This window comes from Sceloporus undulatus, chromosome 5 (assembly GCF_019175285.1).
Source record: "Sceloporus undulatus isolate JIND9_A2432 ecotype Alabama chromosome 5, SceUnd_v1.1, whole genome shotgun sequence".
Classification (NCBI taxonomy): domain Eukaryota; kingdom Metazoa; phylum Chordata; class Lepidosauria; order Squamata; family Phrynosomatidae; genus Sceloporus; species Sceloporus undulatus.
Window position 1 is genome coordinate 159539039 of NC_056526.1, and position 12014 is coordinate 159551052.

At 38.7% G+C, this 12014-nt stretch overlaps 1 protein-coding gene across 1 annotated transcript in view; it reads left to right on the forward strand.

Moving 5' to 3' along the window:
* Nucleotides 1-12014, forward strand: part of TRPC3 (transient receptor potential cation channel subfamily C member 3) — a 63697-nt gene that overhangs the window by 18135 nt on the left and 33548 nt on the right. Inside the window, exon 2 of the mRNA XM_042470919.1 lies at nt 72-843. Within this exon, the coding sequence (XP_042326853.1) occupies nt 72-843 (772 nt within the window). The remainder of the gene's footprint in view (nt 1-71; nt 844-12014) is intronic.

A 12014-nucleotide genomic window follows, 5' to 3' on the forward strand; every position in this document is an offset into this window, starting at 1 on the left:
TGAAATCTCTTTCAGTGAAAATACTCTCTTTCAGTTGAAAATATTCCAATTTGGTTGTTTCTCTTCATTAGGTCCATTGATGGAAGTCCTTCTTTGAGACGCATGACTGTGATGAGGGAAAAAGGGAGGCGACAAGCAATTAGAGGCCCAGCCTTTATGTTCAATGAGAGGGGCACAAGCCTCACAGCAGAGGAAGAGCGCTTCCTGGATGCGGCAGAGTATGGGAACATCCCTGTGGTGCGCAAAATGTTGGAGGAGTCAAAAACATTGAATGTAAACTGTGTTGACTACATGGGTCAAAATGCCTTGCAGCTTGCAGTGGGCAATGAACATTTGGAAGTGACAGAACTTCTGTTAAAGAAGGAGAATTTGGCACGGATTGGAGATGCCCTGCTGCTTGCCATCAGCAAAGGGTATGTCCGAATAGTGGAAGCAATCTTGAATCACCCTGGCTTTGCAGCAAGCAAGCGGCTGACTTTGAGCCCCTGTGAGCAGGAACTTCAGGATGATGATTTCTATTCTTATGATGAAGATGGCACCCGCTTCTCCCCAGATATCACCCCCATCATTTTAGCTGCTCATTGTCAAAAGTATGAGGTGGTGCATATGCTGTTAATGAAAGGTGCGAGGATAGAAAGACCTCATGATTATTTTTGCAAATGCAACGATTGCACTGAGAAACAAAAGGTTGATTCTTTTAGTCATTCCAGGTCAAGGATAAATGCATATAAGGGATTGGCAAGTCCTGCCTACCTGTCCTTATCTAGCGAAGATCCTGTTCTCACTGCTCTAGAACTTAGTAATGAGCTTGCTAAACTGGCTAATATTGAAAAAGAATTCAAGGTAAGATTTCTCTTTTCATACCTATTCTGTCTGTTGTATCTTTGGCTTTTGTGGATTCAGCCACAATAATTGCCCTGCACTTTTATCTGTTCTTGTTGATTTTGCTGCTGCGATGCCTGGATCTTATAACAAGTACTCATTTAAAAAAAATGAAAATACTTCAGTACTTAAAAGGTATAGGGTATAATCAGAAAAATGCATTATCTCCCTGGAATAGATAAAAACAGGCTCATTCACTCTATGAGAAAATAATGATTTTTACTGAAGCGCACTCAATTGAAATAATGTTATCTGAGTCATTAGAAAAATCATTCAGTTTTTGAGCTCTAGGTCTTAAATGAACATTCTTGTTTCTATTCACACCTCCTGAATGCTGTTGTTTACAGGTTATGGAGGCTGCATGTATTTGTCCTTTTTGTATCAGAAGAACACTTTGCTCATTCATCTTCCAGAAATTTACTGGCAGCCAGCTGTTAAAATCTGCACTGATGTTCTCTTCCTTTGTGTTTCTTGATTATTGCCATTATAATGTTACAGAATGGTGGGGTTGCTTTTCTGTTTTGTTTTGTTTTCCCCAGATTTTTCACTAGCCAGGCTCTGAAAAACTTTACCCAGTTCTGCCCATCTATGCTGTTTAAATTCTGTATAGTACCACGTAAAAGTTACAAAGACTAGACCTATCCTGGTAAGAATTTCTATATGAAAGAAACTGGGTCAGAGGAAACAGGTGGTAAACAAAATCAGTTCTACGATGGCACTTTTATCAAGCTGTAGCAAACATTTTAATGGGATCTTTCTGGGTCAATGTTGGCTTCTGCTTCTTTAATTAAGTTTTCCCAAAATTATGGTGAAGAAGCACAAACATTAATCCATGAAGCTTGTTCGAAGACTGAAGAGCAGCAAAGAAAGATTAATGTGTCTGTACATGTGGGAATGGGGACGGGGACAGGTTAATGGTGATGGTGCATGGCAGGGATGGGATCCATGTGACCCAACAGATGATGTTGGAGTGTATTTCTTGTCACTGGTTATGCTGGCTTGGGTTGATGGGAGCAGCTGTCTTATAACATCTGGAGTATCTCATGTTTCCTTTCACAGATGCATGTAGCAAAGGATTACTGTAGTACTTAGAGTCAATCAGTGGTGTTATGGAGGGAAAGGTCACAAAGTTGAAGTATTAAGACCGTTTGATAGTAGGGATTATTATATTATCTGACATTCGCCCTCTAGTCCTCTGTTCCATTTGTGCAATTGTGAAATTGAAATAGTTCAAGATTTTCCATACCATGGTTCAGTCATTAATCAGAATAGAGACTGCAATCAAGAAATCAGAAGAAGACTAGGACATCAAAGGGCAGCTGTAAAAGGACTAAATAAAATCCTGAAGTGTAAAGACATATAATAGAATATTGAATTTACGGTTGTCCATGCTGTCATATTTCCCACTACAATGTATGGTTCTGAAAGCTGGACAGTGAAGAAAGCTGGTAGAAAGAAAATCAACTCATTTGAAATGTGGTGCTGGAGAGGAGTTTTACGGATCCCATGGACTGCTAAAAAGACCCGAAAAAGGGGTTGGGGGGTTGGGATTGGGGTCGAAGAGCAAATCAAGCTCGAACTCTTCCTAGAAGCCAAGTTTGTTAGTGCTGGGAAAAAACAAGTCCACACGCAGAAGACTGCCAGCTAGGAAGACAAACACTACTGCTGAGTCTGGAAGTATCACAACTCCTGAGGTTCTTCCGAAGAGGCTTTTAATCTTAGTTGCAGCAAATATTTACAATCACAGTACAGCAATATTTACACAAACCTGCGTAATTTTCCACCATCAACCAACATCCACACCACAACATTGTGTACGGGAGCAGGAGCATTCACCCTTATATCCACAAACACAGCTAGGCTTCTGATCCAAATCCCTGCTAGTGTTTAATCAGCTTTTTGCCATGTAGCTACAGTGACAGTGCAGTTCAGAACTGCTACAACTCATCTCCATGCTTAAGTTGCATCAGCTTCCTCTGAGTCAGCATTTCCTCTTTAACCCATTGCATGCACCTGAGACACTTTACATAGCCTGAGGCAAAAATATATTGATGATGATGAAACAGAACCTGTTGTACTTTGGCCATATCATGAGAAAAGATGATTCAAGTCACTTGAAAAAACAATAATGCTAAGCCACTGTCAAATACTTTGCATTACAAGAAGAATAGCACACAATAATATATTGTTGTTGTTAATTGTTCTCAAGTCAACTTCAACTATATTATTGTGTGCTATTCTTCTTGTAATGCAAAGTATTTGACAGTGGCTTAGTCTTGTGACAGTCAAAGTCCATTAATACAGGGGGCCTTGGTATTGCTGGGGGTTTGTTCTAACACCCTTCCTTCATGGTTATCAAAATCCATGGATGCTCAAGTCCCATTATATACAATGGTGTAGTAAAATGGTGTCCCTTATGTATAGTGGCAAAATCAAGGTTTGCTTTTTGGAATTAATTTTTTGTCAAGCCTTGGCTAGTTGAATATATGGATACAGAATCCTGGATGCAGGATACAAATGATCTGCTCTTGATGGAGCAAAAAACTGGATTAACACAACTGCCTGTTTTTCTGGACTCACTTTGAGAGCATGGCTTTGAGCTGTCATGAAGAGGATTAGCACTTCAAAATTTGTAACCACCCCACTAGATGTAATGTACAGTCTAAGTGTTGAATATTTTGGAAGTTGGTTCCCCCATTAAAAAATTTTTCTTTTCAGGTGAAAAAATGTCCACTTTGAGTGGAGTTGTGCATCAAAACAACCACATAACCTTGCCCCCCTACCCTCCAATTTTAAATGAGAAAAGCAAAGTGAAAACCCACAGAGATATAACCACAAGTGACACATTGTCACATTTTGTCTGAAAATGCACAACTGCTGTCTGCTGCTGGAGCAAAAATTGTTCTTTGCTACAGTTCCACCCACCTGTTTTAATCTGGTGTCAAACTGAAGCTAACTTTAGTACCACTCAGACCTCCCATTTCTTTGCTCCTATTTGTAGGACAATCATTCAAATATAGAGGTCTCAACTTTTAGGCCATTGAATGTTATCACCAGCACCTTGAACACAGACAGGTGTATATTAGGAGCAATTTAGAACAAAGCCATGTGTTTCCTATTAGGGAGGGATGGACAACTGCAGTAGGATGCAATTTCACCTCCATTCCTGTGGGCAATAGGTGGCTAAAATATGAGACCGGGAGTTCCTTCTGGTTTTCATTTCCTGTATTTCCTGTTTGTTTTCAGTTGGATTTTTAGGGTAAGATGGGTTGTAGATAAAGTCTAAACTGCTATGTTCTGGGGTGTTTTGAGGGCTTTGGGGTGATTTTAATGCCTTCTAAATGGGTGTTTCTGGACTTCGGAAGGGTTGTAAAACCTGAGTGGGGAGGACTACATAAAGCCTCCTAGTTGCACTTGCCCTCTTCTTGCTTCAAGGTGTCCCTGCCAGCTATCTAGCTGCCCCATACACACCCTTCGTTGTTAACTGCCCTCAAGTCGGCCTCAACTCATGGTGACCCTGTGAATGAGACATCTCCATTACTTCCTATCATCAGCCACTCTGCATAGGTCCTGAAGGCTCAGACCTGTGGATTCCCTGATTGAGTCTACCCATCTGACATATGGTCTTCCTCTCTTTCTGCTTCCCTCTACCTTGCCTAGCATTGTAGTCTTCTCTTAGGAGGTGTGTCTTCTCATGATGTGACCAAAGTATGACAGTCTCAGTTTTATCATCTTTGCTTCCAGAGAGTTCAGGTTTGATCTGTTCTAACAACATCCAGTTGTTTGTCTTTTTGGCCATACATGGCATCCTCAGCACTTTTCTCCAACGCCACATTTCAAATGAGTTTATTTTCTTTCTGTCATCTTTCTTCACTGTCCAGCTCTCTCATCTGTACATGGTTATTGGGAATACAGTGTATTGGATGATTTTAACTTTAGTGATCAGTTGTATATCTTTACACTTTAGGCTCATGTCCAGTTCCTCCATTGCTTCCCATTCTTAGTCGTCTTCTTATTTCTTCACTGCAGTCTCAATTTTGAACAATGTTTGATACTAGGTACGGAAAGTTTTTAGCTGTTTCAATTTTCTCATTATCTAGGTTAAATTTATGTAGATCCTCTGTGGTCATTATTATTGTTTTCTTTATGTTCAGCAGTAATCCTGCTTTAGCACTTTCCTCTTGACCTTCCTGAGTAATTGTTCCAACTCTATGTTTTTTCCCCCTGCTAGTAGTATTGTACACCATTCTGCAGTGTTAATTTCTTGGCCTTCTCCTGCAGCCCTTACAACAAGAATGGGGAAAATGTGGTATATAGAATGGCTTCAGGCCCAACCCATTTTTTCAGCTCCCTGAGTGCCCCCCAAATCCTAGCCCCTCCAGTTTTTACAAGTGAAACTTTTTCCTCTTGATGCTCAAAAAAATGTCTCCTGGAGTGGTGGTTATACTTAAAACATTTTCAAATCCCTCAAAATACTTATAGTCTGAAAGTACAAATCAGAAGACTGGTTTTGGACCAAGAAGCAGAAAGTTCAGGCTGCTGTGGGATGTAAAATTGGCTGCCAATGCTGTTGCAATTGTACGCCTTTGCATTTCAGCATCCAGGCACCAGTTCAGAATCCTCATGATCTCATTCAGATGAAGCAAGTCAAGTGAATGCCATCCAGTAGTGTCACTGGGGGGAGGGGACATTTCAGAAGGGGTGTGACACCTTTCCAGGCCACCCAGACCCCACAAGGAGGCACCCCAGGGGCTGTGCCTGCTCTCTGGGGGTGCACAGGGTATTTCCAGCCATGTGCACATCTTTCCATGCACACCGGAAGTTACATGCCAGAAGTCCCATCCCCATAATTCCTGTCCCTCCATGAGTGACCACACCAGGTGACACCAACCCTAAGGACACCACTGATGTCATCTATATATTTGTGGTACCCAACTCTAAAACAACCCCTGAGGACATCATCTGGTGGCTTCTTATATATGTTAAATTGCATGAGAGATAGAATGGAACCCTTTGGTGCATCACAGCTTAAAAACCAAGGGCCTGATAGATATCCCCCAAGGCCACACTCTGTAGCTGGTTCTGCAGGTAGGAATGGAACCATGTAATACTACTAATTAGGGGTAGTGTGAAGAAAAGTGCAGTCAGTTGCCTTAGAGCCAGGAGAAGCGCTGAAATGTGAAATTGGTTGTGGCAGTCAGAGATCCTGTGTCATGCATCCATCAGCCAGATGATAGGCAATTGAGTTGAAGAAAATGAATTAAAAGACCATGGTACAATTTACCCTTGGCTGTCATTTGGAACAATGTCTGGGAACACTGAACTGGGTCAGAGTGTGCAGTAAAAATGGACTTGGATTAAGTAGAAGCAAGGTGAGGAAGCTTGCCTGCTGACTCTCATACCCTAAGAAGAGAATCAAATATGAGAATATTAATTATTCATAGGTTTGTAGTAGAAATAACATATTTGGAACATTGAAACTTTGAACATGATTGCTAATGATACTAACCATTTTAATAGCAGAAGAAGAGTGAGAGCAGTATGCAATCAAGAGTTTTAACTGATGGTTTTGGTTTATTTGATGGCCCAGGCGGTTGCGTTCTTCATCAGGTCTGTGACCTAAAATATGGAGGATTCAAGACTCTAGTCAGGAACTTGTTTGGTCCTTGAGCCATGCAGTCACTCATCAGCATTTGAGCCAGAGCAAGCATAATATGTCTTTCATTCAGTCCCTGCAAGTTTTGAATAGATGTATTGCAGGGTTCTTAACTAGCACTTGGCAACCATGAGGACATGCTCATTCTATTAAGGTTATTGCTACTCTGCAGAAATGTAAATTCCCTAATAACTTTAAAAGAACAGTGGCTGCTGTTCATTGGATTATCTCTTGTCAAGGAGATATAGCTGCCATTATGTGGGCTTTCTTTTATAAAAGCTTTAGCATGATTAGGTGGGAAAGAGTAATGCTGAGAGAAGCTTGAGTGATTAAACAGCAAAGAATCTTTTGGTGTCTCAAAGACTAAAAAATTTATTGTGACACAGGTTTTAATGAAGTTTAGTCTACTTAATCAGATACATGATGTGCTATGTTAAGTTACAAGTGTATGCTTGTAACTTGCCATAACACTTCATACTTTTTATGAAGGTTTGTGTCATAATAAATTTACTAGCCTTTAAGATGCCACAAGGCTCTCTTCTAGTTAATCATTCAAGATTTTCTCAGCATCATCTAATTTTGGAAAGTGTACACACTTACACACACACACACACACACACAGAGAGAGAGAGCAAGCACTCTGTATGTGAGCAAGTTGGATTTTAAATCCTGAGATCAGAGTCATAATCCTGTTACCATCATTTATATTCAACCTAACATTTGATGCATCTGATGAAGCAAGCTAAACTCCATAGAAGCTTGTGCAGAGATAAATTTGATAGACTTTACCATACCACAAGACCTTAAAAGGCCTTTCTCCCCCACAACCTGCAACAGAATAACATTCCTATTGATACTGGAAATGAAATGACTAAGAGGCGTTGCGACTGGGTTGTGCATTTTTCATGGCTAGTACCAATCCTATTCTTTGAAAACCCCTTTTCAGTACTGTTCAAAGTACCTTGTTCAAAGAAAGCTTTCACATGTACAATGACTTTAAAGCAATAATAAAATCTACAAACTGTGTTGGAAGGCTTTTGGTGGTTCCCAGACATTTCTGTGATAGGTAGAACACTCATTTCTTCTCCTATATTCTTTTCTTTTTCTCTTTCAAGAATGAGTGCAGTTAAAATTTGCTTTTGTTGTCATTGTTGAACTTTCCAATTTACTTCTTTTTTCCCATGAAAAAATGGACTTTACTGGATAGACACTGCTGTCAAAATATTAGTCAAATTAGGCCTGTTACAGACTGCCAGAATAAAGCTGCTTCGGGTCTCTTTGGAGGTATGCTATTTAAATGATGCATGGGTCCTAAGAGTCTGGAGGTCGCGCCAAAGCCACACTCCATTCCTAAGCACTGGAGTGCAGCTTTGGTGCAGCTTCCAGATTCTTAGGATGCATGCATCATTGAAATAGCATACCTCCAAAGAGACCCAAAGCAGCTTTATTTTGGCAGTCTGAAACAGGCCTTAGATTTATTTAAAATATCAGTTCAGTATAAAGAGTGCAAATTATTTAAATGCAGAAAAATGGTCAGCAACCCTGTCTGGTACATGAACTGAGTATTTGAACTGTTGCAGAACAGGAAAATACAATAACAGAAGTGATTCATGGTCTCAGTTTGTGCAGCTTTGATATACCTGTAGACAATTTTGCAGAAACATGCATAGCAAATAAAACCTGTGTGTGTTAGTGCAATGGGAGGGTAAAAAGAGTGTGTGTAGTTCACAACTGCAGAAAGAGGTCAAGGTCACATACTGAGGTGTTGTAACAAAAGTATTCTGTGAAGATAAGCAGAGAGGTGAACTGGAAAATAACATGAAAGATGTTGTTGTGCATGAGCAGGCAAGTACAAAGAATATAAAAGCTAGTATTGTGACTAAGGGCAACATTAACATGACTAGAAATTCAGTGTAGAGAACAGTTTGGTGATAAATGTGATTTGCTCTGATATTGTACAGCTGCTGAGATATCTATCACACTGGAAGGAAAGGATCTCTGGATACTTACATGACTATTAGCCTTCCCCATATTGATGGTTCCTGTTGTTTTTTAAATCAGGGTTGGGGGGGGGGGGAGGAACAGGGTTTTTTAAAAAAATAAATCAGGTTTTTGATTTAATTTTTTTTGTTTAAACCTGTCTTTTTGCATGAATGTTTTAATGGAAAAATGAATCTTGCTTATTATATTAATACTGTGAATTTTTTTTAACAACCATGTTTTAATGCTTTTTGACATTAACAATGCAAAATTAATAGGCTTTTATGTGATTTAAATCTTTCAATAAAACCTTCCAAATTACACTGACAAGCTGGTAGCCTTTATATAGGAGTATAAGACTACATGAATGTAGGACTAAATCAGAACATTAAGTAGCAAAATTCAGTTCAGCTATGGCTGATATCTTAAAGCAAGTGGTTTGGGTTGAACTTACATTAATTGAAGGATTTGCTGCAATGCATTTCTTGCACTATAAAACAAAGTGATTTAAAAGTAAAGTACCTGACACTGGATAATGGTCTAATAATGAACGACTGTCAATCAACTGGTAAAGTTAAAATGTTTAAATTCAAACAGTCACTGTAGTAAGTATAAAAAAAGTAATAATAGCCAGACTGTGAAAATGTATATTAATAATAAATTTTTGAAAATATTTTTTTAAAAAGTCATTTGCATCTCCTACTGGATTTCCAAGGTCATTTATTCATTAAAATATTTATATTCCATCCAATATGGAAATAGCTCAGGGTGCAGTGCAGGCAGCAAAACATTTTAAAACAATAAAACAACAATCCCTAGGCTACAAAGTCTTTGGTTTTACCCACAGTGAGGAGGGAAGACCCTCCACCACATTTATGCATAATATATTTCTTCCATTGCTGAGGCACACGAATGACTCTGCCCAGCAAATCTAGGTGGTGCTGAAGTATGTGTGTCTGTTTGTGTGTGTACACAATGAGAGATAGAATGAGATATTTCTTTAAGCACTGAGCCCCCAAGTCATTTAGGACTTTAATTATCAGCAGCAGCATCTTGAATTCAGGCCAGAATTATGTTGGGCAACAGCTTGATTTGCTTAGTCTGCTTTTGCTAGATTTGTGGAGATTTGGGTTGAACTAATACAGTATGGTGAGTTTCATTGCACTCCATTTGTATCTATGAAAAAGTAAATTTAATGGTAAATTACAGGTAAGTACAGGAAATATAAAATTGGAGCCATAAGAACTTTTAAATTTTATTTATTTATTTAGTTTAGCCACCTTAAGTTCCGTTATTGGGAGCAAGGAGGGATATAAATAAATAAAATGAAACAACAACAACATCAACAACAGGTTTGCTCCAAATATTCGGAACTTTGCAAGGATACTCACCCAATATTTTTACCATTCAATTTATTTCATATTATCAGTTTGAAAATCGAATTGGCCCTCCATATGTATGGATTTTTTATCCATGGATTCAACTATCCACGGCTTGAAAATATTCTAAAAATATATACATCCCAAAAAGCAAATGTTGATTTTGTTATTGTACATAAAGGACGCTGTTTTACTCTGCCATTGTATTTAATGGGACGTGAGCATCCACGGATTTTGGTACACACAGGGAGAACTGGAACCAAACCCCAGCCAGATACCAAGGGGCCACTGTATTACTTTCAAGAGCTTAAGGGAACAGGAAAACAAATTAAATTAGCTCCTTCATTTGTAGTTTTAATGATCAATGAACTGAAAATTAGGAAATAGATTATGGCTTAGACATATGGATAATGCAACCATAAAATGCTTTTCTGAAATAAGGAAATGAGAGTAAGTCAGTTGTGGCAAGTAGCAACATATCTTTTAACAGTACAGCTTTGAAATGTTGATAGGGATGAGATGTTTTCAGTACTATTCACCCTAGTTTAATCGAAATCTACCAGGTTCAGCAAGTACTGTTTAGGCATGAGAATAAAATGCTAAACAGTTCCTAAACAGAAGAGAATGTTTGAAAGACAACTGACAGTAACAACAGATGTATAGTGAACTATGGAAGGTAAGAGGGAGAGATGCCTGACAACTGTAGTAACAGGCAAGACAGATTCTTTGTAAACTTAGACAGGTTTACAAAGTGACTAGCTTTTATCCAACACAGAGAATGGTGTAGTGTGCCATGTTATGTACCACTTTACATCAGGGTTCAGATTTCTTAGTTAATACAGAAAGTTTACTTTGCTGGTGTTATTTGCCTTCAAATCTTTTCTGACTTGTGGCAACCCTAAGACAATCTTATTGTGGGGCTTTCTTGAAAAGATTTGTCCAGAGGTCTTTGCCTTTGCCTTTCTCTGAGACTGAGAATGTGTGACTTACCCAATGGGTTTCTGTGGCTGAGTGGAGATTTTAACCCTGGTCTCCAGAGTCATTGTCCAACATTTAAACCACTATACCACACTGACTCTCAGAAAATTAATTATTTCAGTGCAAATGTGTTGCATTAAGGTTTCTGCAGTCTGCAGAGTATAGTTCTAGCAAAGCTTAGGAAAGTAACCACTTTGGACCATAAATCCCAGAATCCCCAAGCTAACATAACAATGTCAATGCTGGTTGGGTGCTTGGAGTGGGTTGTAGTACAAAACAGTTCTTCCAAAGTCAAAGGTACTTTCTTTAACATATAAAATCTTACATGATTTCACACCTTCAGATACTGCCTCCTTCCTATATCCAACCATAGTCATACACATCTGGAAGATGTTCTTAAGTATAGTATCCATGTGATGTGTTACTAAATTCAGTACTTTATGCATTTAATTTCCATCTGATTTCACTGTCAATAGTACTTCCACTACCATTTCTACTATATCTGGAATTCTGGCTAAGACATCGCGCATCTAATGAAGTGGACTGATCCAAATTGCCACCTTGCCACACCCTTCCTGTTCATTACAAAAAAAGCTGCTTTGCTATAAATGGGAGCTTTCTTTTTAGTGCACATAACAGGTGTCTCTTCCTCCACCCCAGATTTGGTTTGAGACAACAGCAGCAGGAATTTTTAATTAATGGTACGATGTCACATCCATACTGGCACTTGGGAAAAGAAGAGAAGATAGCAAACCAAGAACAAGATGAAAAATGTGAAAGAGACTAAAGAGTATTAGTACAATCACTGACACTGAGCTTTAAAAAAGCAGAAAATTTAGCTTTTATAGTCCAAATGATATATTGGAAACTGTGTTTGCATTGTGGCAAAAATTAAGTAGCTAAGATTACTAATTTTATGAATTAGAATATATTTTAATTCAAGCAGTAACATTTTATGTATGTGTACTTTCATGGTTATTTTCAAAGGGCCAGCTTTGTTGGTCTGTTCCATCATTAAAAAATGGTGGTACCTTTAAGACTAATTGATTTATTTTAGCATAACTTTCCTGGTTATTGTTGTGGATGTTAGGGTTCTCTTGCCTTCCATTCCTACCATGTTTATTGGTATGTGTCTCTAT